This window comes from Candoia aspera, chromosome 7 (genome assembly GCF_035149785.1).
Source record: "Candoia aspera isolate rCanAsp1 chromosome 7, rCanAsp1.hap2, whole genome shotgun sequence".
Lineage (NCBI taxonomy): Eukaryota > Metazoa > Chordata > Lepidosauria > Squamata > Boidae > Candoia > Candoia aspera.
Genome location: NC_086159.1, coordinates 45,656,828 through 45,677,638, shown reverse-complemented (window position 1 = coordinate 45,677,638; position 20,811 = coordinate 45,656,828). Strand labels below are relative to the sequence as shown.

Below are 20,811 nucleotides of genomic sequence, written 5' to 3'. Positions count from 1 at the left end.
AACTTCTGCTGGGATCAAACTTGGATCGTGGGGAGAGTTTCGGTTGCAATACTGCTGCCTACCACACTGCACCACATGAGGCTCTTCAATCCCCATAATTACCCTTTTGTACCATAGTACCCATAAAACCCCTTTTCAAAGGCTGCCTTTTAGTTTAACAGGATAATTTTATTAAATATTTGGGGAGTATTCTTACCAATAGCATCTCAAATTCAAAATCTCATTTTTTTCTGTTCTGGTACTTTTTAGAATAAAAAGAAGGTACTTTTAGAATTAAGACTCCTGGCCAATTCTGCTGTAAGTTACTGCCTTTCTGTATTCTTGACCTGGATTGATTGATAGCCACCCCTTTCATCAAAGCAACTCTTGGTTGCTACCTAAGCAGAGTACAGATATATGGCATTTTAAAGGGAGATTTGTAAGAAGTTGGGCAAAATTGAATAATATTTATCACACAGCAATGACAAAGATCAGATTTACAAGTGTGATAAGCCTTATAATTCATTCCTTTTCTTCTATAACCTGTGTGTGACAAACTTGAGAAAGTAGTCCAACTGAGTCAATACATCAACTGCAGAATATATTGCCTCATTTGGTTCAAGTGGGTTGACAAATAACTCTGGATAGGACAATTATTGTACAGTAGCTTCAAGCCTATATCCACTTAGCTGTGAGTAAATACAAGTGAATTTAAGTTTTATACAAAAAGTATGAAATTTGATTATGTGAAGTCCTTTATTATGTTCCAGAAATGTTTACAGGTCAGAAAACAGTCTCCTTTCAAGTGCCACTTTGAAGTCAGCATGATCAGCTCTTGGGCAACTGTAAGCATGTAAGGGTGGGAGACAATAAATATTAATCCTCATAAATATTAATAATAAGTGTTTTGGATTCTGAAGAATTCATGTTGGTGCACAGAATTATACTTTTTAAAGCAGTTTTCTCTCAATGATCAATACATCTGAAAGCCTTGGACATACATCTTTAATGTCAGGTCTAATTTATATCCATGCACAGGAAGAATGAAGGTGTAAATGGGGTAAAAGCACAGATAAAGAGTGATTTTAGTAGCCCCAGTGTAGGAATCCTCTTGACTATTCCCATAGCTATAGATATACAGAGTATGTATGTATGTATGTGTAAGTGTACCTATAATTGTACATATGCATATGAGTATTTATTCTGGAAGCTACATGCTATATGTTTATTATTGAAAAGGCAGGTTATCCAAATAAGTTGCAGACCAGTGGTAACATTGTTGTCTCTTAGCAAGAGATTAACAACTGACTCAGCTTGGCATAATTTAAACTGTTTAGTAAGCTATTGCTTGCTAAATGGCTATCCCAGTTTACCCATAAGCTGTGAAATAATGCCAGGAAAGAAATCTTTGTTTCTTCTGAGAAAATTAAAGCTGTAATCCAATACCTCCTTTCTTAAGAGAAAGTACCATTTAACTTTAATATGTATAGGGATTATGCTGTAAGGAAAAACAGCCAACTTCATAGAGACTGCCTGCTCTGACTTTTCAAGAGTTACTGTTGAAAGCTTGCTTGCATCTCTCAAGTCAACCTCTAGTGATGCAGATAATCTGACTCCATTGGATTGATTGGACAGACTGATTGATCAATTTGTTCAAAGAGCAGGCAGGTTTCACAGCATTTCAGCAATGTTAAAAGGTGAAACATGTATATGTGTCTCTGCATGCAGAGTTGGAAAGCAAGAATTTTTCTTGTATATATTTGTGTGTGTGTGCACACATATATACAACTATAAACTTTGTTAGTTGAAATGGTGAAGTAGACAGCAACTTTAATTCAGAAAACAGGTATAGTTACCAGATAAGTAGAAAACAATTTGTTGGGTCAGCACAATATGGAGCAAGTGCTTTTTTTTTTTGAGGTGTAATCTTCAAATAGGTTACAAAATACCACCATCCCAAAACACAAACACCCCAAAATTTTAAAAAAATCCAGCTACAGATCATTAATTTCTCTAATTTTAAACAGATTTGGAACTCATAACTCATGAAGTATCTTTTTCCATTAGTGCTTCTGTGGTTATCATCGCAGCTACTTCTGTCATTTATTGGTGGGTGCCAAACCAAATACCAATTCCTCAATTTACAAAGCTTTCTCACTTGGTTGATGACATATTTCTGACACTTCCATGGTTTCATTTGTTCTGGATCTGGCAGTAAAGGCTCATTGAAAACACCAGACCAACAATCTGAAAAAGAAAGATGTTTATGGCATTGTTTGGCAGCTTCAGATTCCCCACGTAAGAGTTCAGTACACAGCAAGAACATTTTGTTTGCAAACTTTTTGGATTTATGGACTAATGAAATCTGCTGTATTAAAGATTGCTTCCAACACAATTTTTAGAGGTATGACTTTCTGATAGTGGGATATTAATGGAACCCATGTATACCACAGTATGGGAAACTTAAATTTATTCTGAAAGATGGATTGCTTTAACGGGTGAAGACAAGTTGTGAGATTCTACTGCTGTGCTGTGTTGCAATACTTCTGGGAGAGAGATCAGATTTCTTGAGAGTTGAAAAGATTTTTCATGTGCTTCCTGTCAACATTAGAATTCTTAGTTTGAAACCTTTGTATTGGAAAGCCTTAGTCATAAAGATGCGAGTTACTTGCATTTTTATAATATATTACAGCAAAAACAACAGTCTTGCATAAAGTTTAACTAATGTATTCTTGCATAAATTTTCATGGAATACTGTTCACTACATCAAACACATGGAGTATAATCCCATATTACGGAAAGATTTTAAAAAATGGCTTGTCTTGAAGGTGCCACAAAATTCTTCTTAATTTGAATTCTTGTGCAACTGTTATAAATGTGAGGATTTGTTGTTCTGGATAACTGGTCACTTCACTTTAACAAAATATTAATAACAAATTAAGCTAGAAATTGGATCACATTCATATATGCTTTGTTTAAGTAAAACTGAAACTGACTACCAAATGGAACTTTTTCACTGAAGCTTTAAAATAATCAATTTTAAAGCTACCAAGTGTTCCTGAAGAGCTTTAAAAAAAATCAGAACTCTGGATGTGAACAAAAAAATCATGTTTTTAAAATACCTGCATCAGGCAGATACATTTCTGTGCACAAATCATCTCTGACTAGAGATTTGTAATCAGCAGTTGAAGCAAACAGTGAACAAGAAGGCTACAGAAAAAGAGGAAGCTATTAAGGCAAGGCTGTTTGCTTCACTGTTCCACAAATATAGGTAACTGGAATTCACTCTAAAATACCTACAGTAGCTATAGGAGAGTATGGCCAGTATACATCAGCTGTAGGAGAGGTAAGCCACCTGTGTCCCAGGACCACATGCAGCTTCAAGCGTCTGTTCTCCAGCCTTCAGGGTCTCCTCTAACTACTACTGTCGAAAAAATTTCTCATTATTTTGAGAAAACATGCAATCTCTAGTGAAAGCCCTATAATAGCAGAAATTAAAACAAAAGCAAAGAGTCCACACAAACCAGAGAGAGAGAAGAAACAGCCTCCCTCAAAATAGATTCTTGCTTCACCCAAGGAAGGCTTTACCATTCCAAAAGAATGAGCTATAGTAATAAGTTGCCAGATGTCTACAAAGGGAAGTTCAGATTTCCAAGCAACTGTAATCTGTATTAACTGTTAACCAGCTGCATATGTTACACCCTTTTCTGTAAATTGTGATATCAGAAACTAAGAATCTATCTGGAAAGGTAAATAAAATTAAATAAGGTAGTTTCCTTTTCCATTTTTTAAAAAAATCCTGCCTTACTGCTTTGTTTGCTTGGACTTCTAATATTGTTCTTGTTGAACCCATCAAATTTTTGGAATTCATAGCAAGAGTTCCAAGTTCCAAATCTTGTTATTGAGATAACCTTCACTCTTAGATTAACATCTAGCTCCTGGGCGTTATGTTATCCCAAACCCATCACAGCATTAATCCAACCATTAGAAAGAACAGGTTCTCATATCTGGATCAAAATATTTCCATTCGTATCAATGATACCGTGATCCCAGAGGTCATGTTAAATCTAAGGTTTTATTTTTACTGCACTTTGTTTTAGTATTATCATGACATCTTCACTGTTTTTAAGGGTGTAAGACAGCCAGTTTGGCATAGTGGTTAAAGCATCAGGCTAGAAACTGAGAGACTGTGAGTTCTAATCCTGCCTTAGGCACAAAGCCAGCTGGGTGTTCTTCAGCCAGTCATTCTCTTTGAGACCTGGGAAGGAGGCAGGCAATGGCAAGCCACTTCTGAAATCTTGCCAAGAAAACTGCAGGGGCATCCAGGCAATTGCCAGGAGTCAAGACTGACTCAGTGGCACACCCACACCCACACACTCACACCCACAAAAGATTGACCAGCTAAATGCAGTTTCTTAAAAAAAAAACTTGGTGTTTTTTTTTCCTGATCTTAGGACAGAAAAATCAACCACAAAGACTAATTAAGAAACACAAGTGGAACAATGTACATTAACTGAGACAAAGATTCAATGCAGAAAAAATAATCCAGTGGGGGGTTTTTTTTTGGACTGGCAATATTATTAGTTCCACAGATGGCATAGCTTGACCCACTCCAGGACAGAGCCGCAACTAGGGTCTGTGTCACCCGGGGCAAATGGATTCTGCGCCCATTTTGGTGCCCCCCCAGCACGCATTTAGGCTCCCCAGCAGCGTGGCGCCTGGGGCATATGCCCCTGGCAACCCCTGTTAGTTGCAGCCCTGGTCCAGGAGATGTGTTCTCTCAAGTAATGGATAATTGTCTCCTACCTGTCTTTACAGGAGGCTCTTAATTTCATTTATGTGTGAAACACTGCTTTGGGGACTTACAGAAGAATATTGGATAAATCGTTTTAAGAACATGTATGTTGAAGAGGAGACTAAACACACACTCACACGTGTGTGTGTATGTGTCTATTAAAAATATGCACTAATTTTAGGAAATGTTGGTCTAGATAACATTAACCTAAACCATAGTAGTGATAAACTCTGCTCAAAAGTATACTGTTGTTTCTTTATTTAGGTTGATTTGGTTGTAATATGATTTATATAGCTGCTTTTAAATACATATATTTACTGTATTTGCTGTAATGCACTCTACATAGGGCTGCCCTTGAAGAGCATTCGGAAGCTTCAACTGGTGCAGAATGTAGCTGCATGGATAGTAAATGGTGTCGGGTACTCGACACATGTAACACCACTGCTACGGGAGCTGCATTGGATGCCGGTGTCCTTCCGGGTGCAATTCAAGGTGCTGGTTGTCACCTTTAAAGCCCTTCATGGCTTGGGGCTGGTTACCTAAGAGACCACCTTCTCCCAGTAGTTTCTGCCCATCCAATTTGATCTAGTAGGCTGGGTATGCTGCGGGTCCCATCAGCCAGGGAGTGTCAGTTGGTGGGAACTAGAAGGCGTGCCTTCTCTTCCGTAGCGCCTGCCCTCTGGAACATCCTCCCTCCAGAAATTAGGATGTCCCCGACCCTGCTGGCCTTTCGTAAGGCTGTGAAGACCTGGCTTTGTGCCCAGGCCTGGGGCCTCGTACATGTGGATGGTCCCATCTCTTGGCTGTATTAACATTCATGCATTGCTCGCTTGGCAGCCGTGTATATTTATTCTGTATTTATTTTATATTTTAACTGTTTTAATTGTAATTGTTTTAATTGTTGTATGGTTTATTGTTGTAAGCCGCCCAGAGTCACTCGCTGATATGAGTGGCTATAGAAATAATAATAAAATAAATAAAATAAAATAAAATAAAATAAAATAAAATAAAATAAAATAAAATAAAATAAAATAAAATAAAATAAAATAAAATAAATATAGTCCTCGGTTAATGATCGTAACTGGGACTGGGAACCCCATCACCAAGAACATGGTCATAAGTGAAAAATCACGTGACCACGCCAACTTACGACAGCAGTTCCAGCCGTTCCAGTTGCTGTCATTAAGCAAATTACCTGCAGTCATTAAGTACGATGTCATGACTTGTGACCTCCTGCCAGGTTCCCCATTGACTTTGCTTGTTGGAAGCTGGTAGTGAAGGTCGCAAATGGTGATCACTTAATTGTGAGATGTTGTGACTGTCATAATTGTGTGCCAGTTACCAAGGGTCCAAATCAAGATCACATGACTGTGGAGATGCTGTGATAGCTGCAACTTCGAGAACTGGTTATAAGTCTCCTTGTTCAGCACTGTCATAACTTCGAACAGTCACTGACAAGTGGTCACTAAGTGAGAACTACCTGAATTTGCTTCAGGGAAACTTAATGGATGGAGTTTCTGTCAGGCTCCAAAAAGAATAGATACAACAGCTTGCCAGTGATAATAAGATACTACGAAACTCTTAAATACTGTTTCTATCTTCTAGAGCAAAGATGAACCTCACTTGAGGGGTTGGGATCTGCAGCTCAACCTCCTAAACTTCTAAAAGTCTCAAAAGGCAATTCAGTGATGTTGTGATGTCATTGGAAGGAACAGAATTGTTGTTGCTGTTGTTAATATTCCCTCTTCAGCTGATAGGATACGGTCCCTCTGGCCCTGCAGATTTTAACTCAATTTCAGAATTTCATTTTCAACTTCTGCATAGAAATTCTAAATCAAGGAAAATGTGTATTTGTCCTTGGTAATTTAATTTGTCCCCTCATGGATAAGCAGGAATACTTGTCAGAAGGTTTGATGAGATTTGGCAGATATCACTATTCTGATATGTATTCCCTGGAAATACGCTTCACAAGCCAGGAGCTTCAGTTTGCACATATTAGTTTCTGTTCCTTGTAGTGAGGTTCAAGGTAGGATTGAGGAAAAAGCAAGCAGATTGAAGCTGTGAGTGGTTGCACATGAACCCATAAGAGACTATTAAGTTTCTAATATAAAACAGAAGGACTTATTATAAGTAGCACAACTATAGATACTACTACTGCTGCAATAGTTGTAGCACAACTATAGATACCACTACGTTTTGTCCTCTTGCATATAGCTCCTATCCTTCAGGTCTCCAGATTCTCATTTCCTATAACCACAGTAATTTGTTTTATTTTTTCCTATGGATATTTATAGCCTGGTCATTATGCGTGGGTCTGAAAGAAGTTTCTGATGTGACATGGAGTACCTTCTTACTGGCTTATTGCTAGTTATGACTCTCATCCATTCAGCTTGCTTCTTTATTTGGTTCTATTCCTTTGTGAACAGTTGTTTCCTCTATCAATAATTGTTACAGCCCCATTGTTTTATCCAATAAATACTTATCCTCTCTTTTTAGTTCATATGTGATTACTCGCTGATCCAATCTGCTTGTTTTTTCCTATCTACTTAGAGGGAAAATGTTTAGGGATATCTCCCTTGAACTCTTCCTCCAAATTTCTATTATTTCACTTGGTGATTCACTCTACTGTCTGCCTTATATCTTATTTACAATCTTTGTATCAGCCTCTGCTTACTCAACAGGAAGTCTATCAGAACACACAACTTATTTTATTTCCTTGTTTCTTCTTTCTGTTGAACTCCACTGTCAAGGAGTCTGACTTCTGAAGTCCAACAGGATCCCACTCATAGCCTCTAATGAGCAGGGATTTGTTCAGTTCACATCTCAACTATTTTTCATATAATTCACAATCAGTATTTTCCAACCTACCTTCATAAGACATAGGAGTATGCAACAGAAGTGGCTCCACTTATTCAGTGGGCCTGATCTTTTGTTTCCATCTTTGACTTAACTCCCCCCACCCCCAAAACAGTTGGCAGGACTTTTGAATCTAGAAAATGGGATGGTAGCAGCACTAGCAGCAGCAGCCCATTTCTGAACACCCAGAGATATTCTTCATCAAGTCGCTATCAATACTGTTGAGGTACGCTCATGCATCCTCCATTTAGTGGGTGACCTTGATCAGCCACAATCATTTGGTTTAGTGTATTACTAACAGGATAGCTTGCAATATGGTAACAAGTTGAAAGAAGACTTTATTTGTACCTCAATAAATGCCAGTCCAAATGCTATCCCCATAACTATGACCATATTGTTCTTGAAGATTTCTATAATTACAGCTGAACAACTCTGAAAGACAAAAATGAAAGAAGTCATACATGCACCAGCTATTTATAGTCTAGTAGCCATGCTACAAATTTAGGTTAGTTTTGCTTTGGTATCAAAAGGCAAAGGAGAACTGATAAAATATATTCATTTTTTAAACTTTCAAGATCTGCTGTGAAATTATTATAATTCTAATGAAAAAGTGAATAATCAATTGTATAAATAAATAAATAAGATCTGAGTCAGTTCTGATAACTATTAAAATGGTAACATTTAAGAAACAAAAAAAAAATCCCATAGTTGGTTTCACCCAGCTTTAGAAGAGCCAGAAGAAACAGGTCTTTAGAAAGCCAAGCACTAAGGCTGGTCAATGCCTGAATCACTTAGGAATTTTCTATGAATTTCATATTTTAATATTGTAATGGAAGAAATGTAAAAAAAAATACAAAAGCAAATTGGCTTACAGAATTTGATAAAAGCCCAGTTGTGATAATAAATATTAAGTCATACGAATATTAGTCTAACTTCCCTCTCAATTTTCACTGTGATCATTTCCACAAGCCTTTATCAATGCATCAGACATTAGATAGTAGATTGTACATCATTATATATATATCATTATATAAAGGAAGACTTTGGTATATTTGTACTTATTCTAGAATAAGAATAAGTACAGAATAAGTACAAAGAGCAACGTGCATGCCAAAAAAATTATTTGGAAGAAATGCTTTGGATATTACACAGGGATGAGCACAACATCTCTCTGCTGTTTGTTAAAGTAGCCCAACTTTCACCATGATTTGTTGTGAACCTGAAGAAAAGAAGCATCACTGTGTTAAGGAATTCACTCACTAAAGCATTCATTCATTCATTCATTCATTCATTCATTCATTCATTTTATATGGCTGCCCACTCGCCAAGTGAATCTGATGGCTAACATTAGAAACATTTTTTTAAAGCACCAGCTTTTAAAAAGCTATATATAAACATATATTATAGAGAAATCAGTAACTCACATAACACATACCAATGTGTGCTAATAGTTCACAAAATATCCTGGCCCAGTGCTTGAAGGAGGATCCTAAAGAATAAATTCCCATTTTGGTATAATGCAGTAGAGTTTAAAGCCGCTGAGATAGAAACTGAGAGGCTTTGAGTTCTAGTTCTGCCTTAGGCATGAAGCCATCTGGGTGACCTTGGGCCAGTCACTCTCTCTCAGTTCCAAGAAGAAGGCCAAAAAGATTGCCAAAAAACCCTGCAGGGACTTGTCTAGGCAGTTGCCAGGAATCAAGACTGAAAAGCCCCCAAGTAACAAAACTGCAAGTTCTAATAATTAAGATTTTCATTGGCTTTCCCCTAACCTGGTGCTTCCTGGGTGAAGAACAGAGAAGTATAAATATACAATCAACACCTGATAATGATCCTGCATTATTGTTCCCTAGAATGATTCCATGATATATGATGTTAGAGGCCACAATGGCCACTAAAACTAGTAGTCATTGGTGTATTCACGCAAAACATTTCTCTTACCTTTTTATACACATTTCCATTGCAGTAACTCGTACCTATGTCTTTCTTCTCACATTCACAGCCACTGTAAATAGCAACATTTGATCCCCAATCAGACTGTCCATTAAGCACACCACAACATTTGTTCTACAAGAAAAACAATAATGAAGAAGACTTTAGTGAAGCTCAGTGAAGAAAGATAGCTTCGCAAAGAGTAAAAATGTGTTTGCCAAGGTTGCCAGAATACAGATAATTTCAATGCTTCTATTTAAAAATCAAACCAAAAATACTATGAAGAAAGATGCATAATTTCTTTAAAAAATGCAAAAATGAGAAAAATCAGCAATACTGTAATGAAAACATCCAAGCTGAATGGCTGTTTATGACACTGTTACAATTAAATGATATTCAAAAGCCAACATGAGGGAAAAAACTCTTGATGCTACATTTAGATAGGAATTCTAAAGAAAAACAATTGTCCTGGAATAGTAAACATCTGTTTAATATACTATGTGTGATATAAGGGATCATATTTTATTTTGGTTACCAAACCTAAAGCAGATTTGTAGTATGTTCTGGATCCATTTTACTTAAAGAGCCAAGTTTTTGTGTGATAAAGTTTTTTAAAAAAAGAATTTCTAACATTCTGTTTCATACATTTTTGTTTGTCCTATCTTGTCTTATTTAACTTAAAAATCAGTTGTTACTTGAATCTTTATTGTTTAATTCTTTTTAAAAAGGATTGGGAGTGATATAATTACGATCCTCTTTATATTTCTGAGTGAGCACACTTTTACACACATATGCCAAGTAGTTTCTGACATTTTGTATGGTGTGTGAGTCTACTGAAGAAGTGTCTGTATCATTTCAAGTTTTGAAAGGATATTTCTCCTGATTACACACCACAGTCATGTTTAAAGCAATTGTGCTTTTTGAAAAGTTTTTCTGTATTGTTCTGATCATGAGGTTAAGAGCATCTTATCAGGGCTTTGTATCAGGTCAAATCAGCTGTTCTTCCCATGATATCAGCTAGTTTTGAGAGATGATACTGTGGGTGTGTGGTGAGCCTTTTGCAATGCTGTGGGTCTGTAGGGGTTGCAGGCAGTCTGCTTTTCCACTGGTAGGAACTTGAATACTGGCAAGGTGCTATAGCCAGGCTTAGAGAAAAAGATACTTGTATGAAAAGTTGGCAGTGTCATAGGCAGGCTCTAGTAGATTGCATATACTGTATATACAATTGCCTGGAATACCAAATACATGCATAATTTCTTCAACTCATTAATGTTACTAGAATTCAGGTATTTTGGTACAGATTATTTGTGCCCAATGTAGCCTGATCTGTATTTGCTATTCTGAAATTAGGGAATTGGAGGTGAGAATGGTTTTCAAACATAGTTTGTTTCTGAGATGTTAGAACAAGCAGAATAAAAAATAGCAGTAAATATTAATAAATTTAATTTGCCTTTATCTCAAATTTGTGAAATTTTTCCATGAAAACCTGATCATCACTTTGCAATAAGGAAATTTCCTTCTGGAGAGTCTGGTTTAGGCTGCTTTCAATCTGCAAATGAACAGATAATATAATCAGCATATATAATTTAATCACTATATAACTTAATAAGATTGAAGAATGAAATACCTGAGATTTATATATTCCTCCCAAAATGCCTGCTACAATTTGAAGAAGCAGAATTGTCAGTAGTCCAATGAAAAACTAGTGGGAAGAAACAGAAAAATTAATCATCTGAGCTCCAGATGGGTGTATTTACATACTGCTGTTCATTGTAAATGTTCTGAAGTGGTTTACAATATTATAAAACAATGTTACAAAATGAAAGAAAAATCCATTGAAAATACACCATTAAGAAAGGCTGATAGATTTTTGAGATCAGAATGTGTGTACAGGCAAAGCAAGGCAGGTTTTCTTCTTTAATGTTCCAAAGTTGTACACAGGAGGTATTTTAAGAGTCCTCCTTTTGGGGAAGATGGGCGGTAGCAAAATTTGAATAATAAATACATACATACATACATACAACTTATTGTGTAGGATAGGAAAACTGTAATGGACTGAAATTAACTTTTACGTATGTACTATAATTAGACATAATTCTACAGCAAAGCTGCATTTTCTCTAGGCAATAATTTTTACAAGGCAGGGCTGATGGGAATGACATATATTGCTTTCCATCCATTATAATAATGAATTGCTTCCTTCCATTGGTATGGTTGCCTATATTGTAACATAGTGCATCTGCATAATTGGTCAAAGTAGACCATGTGTATATTAATACATATTGCAGCACTTAATGGATTAGTCCCAGACTTTGTCATACGTAGGTTAAACACTTGAAATTAAATGTCCTTAAGGAAGCTCTGAAAAACTGAAGATCCATTGATTTCAATAGGTATAACCAAAACAGCTTTAACTGCCATCCATGATTTTGATTAGTCTGAGCATAAATATTTATAGAGAGATCATTGTTCAACAAGCATGATGGACAATGTTGGATTAAAATAATGGAGCCTCACAAAAGTCAAACATGTATTTTACAAGACAGTATAAAAATGATTCATTAAAACCAATGTTGAAGTAGAAAGGAATATTGAGGAGAGGAGAAGATCTTTATTTTATAGCTGGCTTAACTACTTAAAACTTCTTAAAGGGTTTTGTCAAGTTCTTCTGTTTTGGTAGCTATACACCTGCCATTATCACAGCACGCCTGCCAGTGTGCTTCCGGGTGCAATTCAAAGTGCTGGTTGTCACCGGTAAAGCCCTTCATGGCTTTGGGCCAGGTTACCTAAGGGACCGCCTTCTCCCAGTTGTTTCTGCCTGTCCAATTCGATCTAGTAGGTTGGGTATGCTGCGGGTCCCATCAGCCAGGGAGTGTCAGTTGGTGGGAACTAGAAGGCGTGCCTTCTCCTCTGTAGCGCCTGCGCTCTGGAACATCCTCCCTCCAGAAATTAGGATGTCCCCGACCCTGTTGGCCTTTCGTAAGGCCGTAAAGACCTGGCTTTGTGCCCAGGCCTGGGGCCTCGAGCGTGTGGATGGTCCCAACTCTTGGTTCTATTAATATCTATGCATTGCTCACTTGGCAGCCATATATATTTATTTTGTATTTATTTTATATTTTAATTGTTTTAATTGTTTTATGGTTTTATTGTTGTAAGCCACCCAGAGTCACTTGTTGAGATGGGTGGCTATAGAAATCAAATAAATAAACAAACAAACAAACAAACAAATAAAATATAACCACTGATTCTGAACTTGCTTTCAAGTTTTCTCTATCAAGTACTGATTAGACCTGTCCAGGTGATGAAATGTGTGAAAACATGGAGGCTGGGCAAGCTTCTGACTGGTGCAAGGGTACAGAACCTGATTAACTCTGAGACTGTTTACAAACTGCCCAGTTACTTAGATGGCATGATCACATGCAAATGCAGCTCTGTCCTATATCTTTTCTGAAGAATTGGGGAAACTGAGATCAGGCAATGCCATCTTGTAAGCATTCCAGGTTGCAAACCCATGTCCTTCAGTTCTTCATCTTCCCCAAATGAGAAAAACATTGAGTACCAAGACTGCCACAGCTCAACTCAACTCAAAAGCAATTTAAGGATAATTAGGGAAACAATCTGGCACCCTACACATGTCCTTTACCTCTGCATTATGGGGTAGAGCATGCCCTTTTTGAGGAACTATTAGAATAGTATTATGATGCAGCAGATACTGTATTCTGAAGCACATAAAGAAATCAGTGCCCTTTCTTTGTTGTGAAGGACAGCCCTATGTAAATAGTGAATCAAATTAGGAATCAGAATATCCAAAATTGGCTGCAACGGAGGGAAGCAGTTATGACAAACATTTAGACAGCAGCAGCCATTTTGTTCTCATTCTGAAAGCTACTCAGTTCAGGTTCCTTTGCTGCCCAGGTGTTCCTCATGTATCGAAGTTCACAACAGCCAATATTAGAGTTCCTGCCTAGTATGCAGCTGTGCAACAATATTTATGGACTTTGGCTTAGGAAGGAAACCAGGTAACCTTATCTTTCATTTGTAATTCATATTTTCTCACAACGTCCTTAATCTCACATCTTTCCACACAGGAGATAATGAGTCCAAGACAATACAGTTACATGATCTCTTTTCATTGGCAGTACAAGACACACCCTGCCCATTCCTGCTTGGGAAATTTTCATAAATCCCAGATATCCTTGCACTGGAAATTTATGGTCCAACCAAGTAGGTCAAGCATGGTTTCCCCATTCAGAGTATTGCTTTGAAAATATTGGCAAAGAAAATGTTACAGAAATTGAAACTCTACCAGGAGGAGCATGCACTGGCTCTCCTTCATAGCACCACAGCAACCTAGAAAACCAAGCACCATGATGACAGAGCCCACAGCAATGAGGAGATTAACAGCAGAAAACAGTCTGGGGTCCATTTGGAGTTCCTGTAAAAACAGAAATATGAGGTTTCAGATACAATCAGTGAAATAGTCAAGGAGGCCAAGGTTCTAAAAGGGAAGGTAGGAGGAAACGGACAGCTCTCTCTATTAGTCAACTATAAGTCATGTTATCAGCAAGCTACTTTGCCCTAATGCAATGCCCTGATTCATGGCATTTCATTCTGATTGTGCAGCACCCAAGGACATTGCTCTAATGCTGGAACTCTAGAGAAGGCAGCAAGATACAGCAGTGGATTGCTTAAGTATGGGTGGAGATGAACGAAAAGTGGAAACAGCTTACACAGAAGCTCTCTCTTTCATTTCTCAGTGAGGCCCACCTGCTTTTACAGAACACTCTAGCTACAAAGAGAGATATAACCGATACACCACTCTGTCTAAGGTCCTAAGAGAAGATTCCCTTCCCAAGGGAAGACCCTTACCTAAGCCCTTTTGTAGAGAGAAGGCTTCTGGCTTCTTAAAACCCCAGCCAGAAATCTGGGTACCAGGAAAAGAAAAAGACCTAAAATGGTATTTTCCCCATGTCTCTAATTTAAGGCTATAATAACAAGAATCTGGAAAAATCCAGGAGGAGCATGCAATAATCACTTGCTGGGACAATCTACTGTCTCTAAGATAAGAGGTAAATATTTAGTCAGGAATGAGCAATTAGACTTCTGATTTACTTTGATGTCTGTGACACTGAAATCTTTATTGTTTCTTATGTTTATTTTTCCTTATTGTGTGACTTCAGTAATAAACCAATAACATCTTTTTGTCTCTTCAGAGCATTAATTTTTAATTTTTATAATTTTCCCTTTACAGGCTTTTTAAAATTGTCTTCAGTATCTTGACTACTTAAAGCAACAAAAAGAATTTTTATGTTATTGTTTCCCTTGTTAAATAAAGTTCTTCTATTTATCACTTGTGAAATTGATAAATAGAATAACTTTATTCTACTAAATATGACTACTTAAAGCAACAAAAAGAATTTTTACGTTATTGTTTCCCTTTTTAAATAAAGTTATTCTATTTATCACTTGTGAAATTGATCTCATCTTCCAAAACTGATTTCCCTAATCACATGCCTACAGGCCCAAGAAGACTGCAAAAGAATTTATTTCATTTTTATCCACTTTATTTTTCTGTGACTTGCCAGGAGGGGTGCAGGCTGTGATACATGTTGACACCAACAATTATTATTGCTACTATTATTGCTGCTACAATAATAGGGGAAAAGCACACTTACCGCTTGAACATCTTTGCTGACACGTATCCATATAGAAACTGCCAGAATAATACAACCACATATCTAGTTAAGGGGGAAAAAAAAAAAAATCAATATCCTGAAGAAAAAAAAAAGGAACCCACAACTTGATGCAGATATGTAATGGTTGCCTAATCCCAAATACTCAGTCTCACAAGCCCGGGCTTAAAGATAACTGATTTATTAAAGGAATAGTATGCAAATACAGAGAAAGCTGAGAATGAGCAAAAGTGCGCCAAATACAAACTTAAAAGCCTTGCCTTCAATCCAGTCCCGCCCCAAGCACCCGTCAGCAAGCACCCCCTCCCAGGTGCTAGCAACCGTTACATGCGCCTGGGAAAGTAACCTTGAATAGGATTGGAAACCCAAACATACATTCCAAAGTCCCAAAACAAAGAAGAGAGAACGAATGGAAAATACCAGCAAAGAGCAAGCTGAGTACACACGGAAAAACGGTTTGACATGTGTAACGTTACGATGTTAACAGAACATTGAAACGGGGAACATGACAAGATGCCTGAAAAATTATTTCTATTATTTATCCCATCTTCATACACATTAACAATCACAAATACCGTATACAAACTGATCCTATTAACCAAGGAAATTTTATTTTCCAAGTTTTGTCTTGGATACAATGCCAATTTCTCACTTAGAATATAATTTTGATTTTGATTTAAGACACATGTGACACATGTAAAAAGATCCCACCGCCATCTTGACTTCTTTTTACCATACCTTGTGGACACCCCTGTGAATTCTCTTTTTTTGGTTTTTTTTTATCTTGATATTGTGTTTGATTTTTTTTAAAGTATATTTTTAAAACACTGGATAAAAAGCTAAAGTTTTCTCCCTTTCCCTTCAGTAATGCCCTGTGCCGTTGCCCAGCTCTAAGAAACTTGAGAGGAAAATGCCCTCTCCTGGACCAACAGGCCCTGCTCACAGTCACCCATACCCTGGTCACCTCCCATCTTGACTACTATAAAGCGCTCTACATGGGGCTGTCCTTGAAAAGTATCTGGAAGCTTCCATTGGTTCAAAATGTGGTGGCCTGCATGGTTTTGTGCAAGTCCAGATTTGCATGTGTCACCTCTCCTGCCAATTGGCTTCCAGGTCCAGTTGAAGGTGCTGGTTACCACCTTTAAAGCCCTGCATGGCTTGGGGCCAGGTTATTTGAAGGACCACCTTTTCCCAGTTACATCTACCTGACCCACCAGATTGGGGAAGTGCTGTATGTTACATGCCCCACATTAAGGCGGTCCATCTAGTGGGACCGAGAAGAAGGGCCTTCTCCTGGTGGCTCCCTCCCTGTGGATAAGGACTAATTTCACTGAGCATTAATGCTTTTAAGTAGATCACAATTGATTCCAGGTTTTCTTGGAACCTGAACAAGTAAAGTTTGGTGGGTGATAGCGATTTCTCTCACCCAACCAAAGACAGATTGATAGACCCATACATACTCATATATATACTCACACACATCATTTTGCTAATAATCTGTGAATGGAACATGATCCCTGTGGGATATTTCAAATTTTGAGGAAGTGTCATGGCTGCCATAAGAAGATAGCCAATCACAAAATGCTTGTTGCAGTGAAACTGAGCAATCCTAAAACATCAGTTTGTCAAACCAACGATTTATTCAAGAAATTGAATACAAGGTAAATATGAGAGCTCAGTTATAAAAAACAAAAGAATTCCTTTAAAATTATATTTTTTCAGACTCACACATGCCTGAAACAATAACATATGAATAAGACCAAATTATCTTTGGAAAGTGATGAATCACAGAGGTACATCAATAAAAGTCTGATTGGACAGAAAATCAAATTAGCCACCGCAAATGAAACTTAAGAACTTAGGTTAAAGTATCCAGATTGATCTGGGTTTATAGCAAACACACACATGCTGGCATTTTAACTATCCCAGTAATCTCTTGAAATTCAACATGTGCTCTCACTCCCAATTTGAAACAGGTAATAACTACATAGGACACAAAGTTTTTAAATTCAATAAATATATTGGCAGATGATCGTGTTATCTCTATATTTTTATTTTGCAACACAGTTGTTAAATCATTCCAAAAGTTGGTCAATTTCCAACATTTACACACTTGTAAAATGCATGGTGCTGTTGTGCAGAAAAGCAAGTATTTATATTAAAGGCTTTTCTCCATTTGTTCCAGACAAGACTCTATTTCCACACTTACGCCTTGCCTTTTCCAGTGCCGCAAATAACCAAGTATTTCTCTTCATTGTTGTTCAGAACTGTGACTGGAACACTTGACTCCAGACTCCTCATTAAATATCACATTTAAAGGGTAAACAATATTTTGATTTGTGCGATATTCATTTCAAAAACTCAGACTTACCCAAAATAAAAAGTTGAAGATGAACATGGAGTATTTCATACATGAGCTCACACCTGCCATCTTTTCTTAATCCAGTAAGAAGGATTCCGAAATGGAAGGAAAACCTCTCAGAAGGGATCCCCTTGAAATCTTCCTGTTGGAGACTCAGGAAGACGTTCTTAGCCACTTTCTTTGAGCTGACAATACAAAGGGAAGTTATGAAGGAAAAATATGTACTGCTATTCAAATCATATCTCTTGTAGCTAAATATTAACCAGGCCACTAACCAAGAGCCAACTGGTGCTGTCTCTGACTATTCATGTTCTTTCAGTTTACAGCTAACATACTGCTTATTACAATTATTTGTTCAACATTCCCAATGTTTCGAAAGAGTGGTGCTTAAGATTTACAGTATATAAAAGGAATATTTTATTCTGGTTAGAAATAACACTTTTATTATTTATTTATTTTAGGACCAAACTTCTACCCTGCAGCAATCAAATGACTCTCAGCAATTTTTAACATTTGTTGTCTTACATTTGTTGTCTTGCATATCATTTACTATTAGCTCAGACATTTAATTGGAATCTTGGAATAGAGAATATGCCACAACCAAGGGAGCTAAAAACAAAAATCCATGATTCTCATTTTTACTTCCCTGTCCTTATGAAAAAAGCATTCAAAAGAGAATACATAGATATCCTTTATGTATTTATAAAAGACTTTCTGAGAACATTTCAGTGCCAGGATATAAAATGCCACATACACCAGCAATTCAACAGGGATGATTCAATTGTCACTTCATGCTGGCAATGGACTAAGATTTTATACCATTTTTAAAGGCAAACTAATCTAGGAAATATAAAATGGGTTACATGTTATACAGGTATCCTCATTTAGTGACCACAATTAGGACCAGCAACTTGGTTGTTAAGTGAAGCAGTCACTAAGTGAAACCATGACAGTGCCTATGATCTTACTTCAGATTTCCCTTTGCTTTACAGATCTGCAAAGTTGTAAATGTGAGGATTGGTCAGAAAGTTACTTTTTTATCACCATCTGCAACTGCAAATGGTTGCTAAACAAGGCAATTGCTAAATGAGGACTACCTGTACACAGATCTATCACTGCATATCTATCTATCTATCCATGCTGATCTAGAAGCCCTTTCACTTTGTATATTGGCAGGGCTGGTCCTAAAAGCAAAAATAAAAAGATTGCATAAAATTAAATTGGAGTGTGAGACCTGGTGACTTACTGGCAGTCTTGATCAAATAAATCTTCCAGATCCTTGAGTATCTGTCTGCGAGCTTATATAAGGTGAAGATAATCTATGCAAATTACTCTATAGCCAATTACCACAATATGATCACAACTCTATTAGAGGCAGTTTCTAGAATGGATTTAATCGTTACAGGCTTCCTTACCTGTAACAGCTTTCCACATATGTTGGGACTATCATTCCCAAAATTCCTAGCCAACATCATTCAGTCATCAGCTCACTTCATACATGTACATCTATGACATTCTTATCCAGCCTTGTAGAAGAGGGGAAATGTACCTTCTGATTTCATCTACAAATGTATTATATAAGGAGTGAAAGTTGCTTTGTGTAAATAAGGGCCTTTTACAGTATATGTCCAATAGAAGGATCAGATGAGAAGGTGGGGCAGTTAACAAGCACCTTTCTGCTTCCCTTATCCAGATGTCCAGTGAAAGTCTATGCTTGTCAGGAAGAGATGTTCTGAGAACCCAAATGTAATACAAATTTGGAATACAAATTTAATTCAGATATTTCATATCACCTCTCATCATCTTAAAGCTAAACATTCCCAATTCCTTCCACCTTCCTTCATAGGACTTAATTTCTAATCCTCTGGACTGATGGTCTCTCAGTTCAACCTACATCATAAATGAGTGTTATGAATAAAACTGGAGAAGAGAATGCTATTCAAGCCTTCAGCTCCTGCAGGAAAAGTAGGAAATAAAACTAATTAAAACATAAATAAAATATTTTGCCTGCACAGCTCCTTGTTAGTTTGGGCCCGCTTTCCCTGAATTTGCTTTTTTCAAACTTCTGTTGTGATGGTCAGAATGAACTGCTTTATTTCCTCCTTTATTCTTGCAGACAACTTGGGAAAATCTGTAGCAGGCCACAGTTCTGCCTTTTCTCACTAAACCAAGGAAACTCAACTAAATGATTTATCTGCATCTGAACACATTTCATACAAAGGCAGAGTTAATTGGTTGTTGTTTTTGTTGTTGTTATTCAGGGTGTATAGGCTGCTCCAATATGCAACTGAGCAGCAAACAACTCTCCAATACATAATTGGGATTAAAACCATATACTGTACATCGAATCATACTCTTATAAAACTGATTTTTTTTAATCCATTCAATCAGCTCCGATTCTCAGAGACTGCCTGGACAAGTCCCTGCAGTTTTCTTGGCAAGGTTTTCAGAAGTGGTTTGCCATTGTCTGCTTCCTAGGGCTGAAAGAGAGTGACTGGCCCAAGGTCACCCAGCTGACTCTATGCCCAAGGTGGGACTAGAACTCATGGTCTCCTGGCTTCTAGCCTGGTGCCTTAACCACTACACCAAACTGACTCTCTATAAAACTGATAGCGATGACTAAAACATTAACAGTATTAATAAAGACTAGTCCATCATGTGAAGCAAGTCATAACTGACCAGTCGTCCTGAATTGGTAAAACCAAGTTTTTTCTAAAAACCAGAAGGGGCCAATCTCACATCAAGGGAATATTATTCCAGAAGAGGGGGTTGACAACTTCTCTGGCCTCTGAAGATGACAATCTATGATTGAGAGACTACCTAATGATCTCACTCTATTAAATCTTATTAGGTGGGTAGATGTTAATGGGAGAAGTTGGTCCTGTAGGCCCAAAACCATGAAGGCTTTAAAGGTGACAATCTGCATCTTGAATTGCATCGAGAAGCCAAGTGGTAGCCAGTGCAGCTTCCAAAGTAGAGGTGTCATGAGTGCCTCATACCATTCTAGGCCAGCTGTAGCTTCCAAATGCTCTTCAAGGGCAGTCCCGTATAAAGTGCACTGCATAGTCCAATTGAAGGAAGACTAAGATATGAGTGATAATGAGTAATGCCTCCCATTTCTGAAAAGGTCAAAATTGGTGCACAAGGATCCCAAGAGTATCATTTATTTATTTTTATTTATTTAGCACATTTTTCCA

The 20,811-nt window shown here is 37.3% G+C and overlaps 1 protein-coding gene and 1 long non-coding RNA gene across 2 annotated transcripts; both read right to left on the bottom strand.

Annotated features, from left to right (window-relative positions):
- Positions 1-1,190: 1,190 nt before the first annotated feature.
- On the bottom strand, positions 1,191-9,724 carry LOC134501374 (uncharacterized). The gene is made up of 3 exons (XR_010068350.1): positions 9,569-9,724; positions 7,979-8,062; positions 1,191-2,226 (listed from the first exon to the last, which is right to left on the bottom strand). It is a non-coding gene; the product is annotated as an uncharacterized LOC134501374 (long non-coding RNA).
- Positions 9,725-11,000: 1,276 nt separating this feature from the next.
- TSPAN8 (tetraspanin 8) lies at positions 11,001-17,827 on the bottom strand. The gene is made up of 5 exons (XM_063309341.1): positions 17,624-17,827; positions 15,235-15,297; positions 13,866-13,994; positions 11,187-11,261; positions 11,001-11,108 (listed from the first exon to the last, which is right to left on the bottom strand). Exons 1-5 carry the CDS (start codon positions 17,681-17,683, stop codon positions 11,001-11,003), a joined length of 435 nt encoding a protein of 144 aa, XP_063165411.1. The 5' UTR covers positions 17,684-17,827.
- Between the last annotated feature and the right edge of the window lie 2,984 nt (positions 17,828-20,811).

What these genes read in the sequence shown, in the direction of transcription:
- TSPAN8 (XM_063309341.1), bottom strand. Translation starts at nt 17,683, where the DNA reads ATGGCAGGTGTGAGCTCATGTATGAAATACTCCATGTTCATCTTCAAC. An exon ending in TCAGCAAAGATGTTCAAGCG is followed by an intron (nt 13,995 to 15,234) that starts GTAAGTGTGCTT and finishes CTGTTTTTACAG; the next exon opens with GAACTCCAAATGGACCCCAG. An exon ending in GAGGAATATATAAATCTCAG is followed by an intron (nt 11,109 to 11,186) that starts GTATTTCATTCT and finishes GTTCATTTGCAG; the next exon opens with ATTGAAAGCAGCCTAAACCA.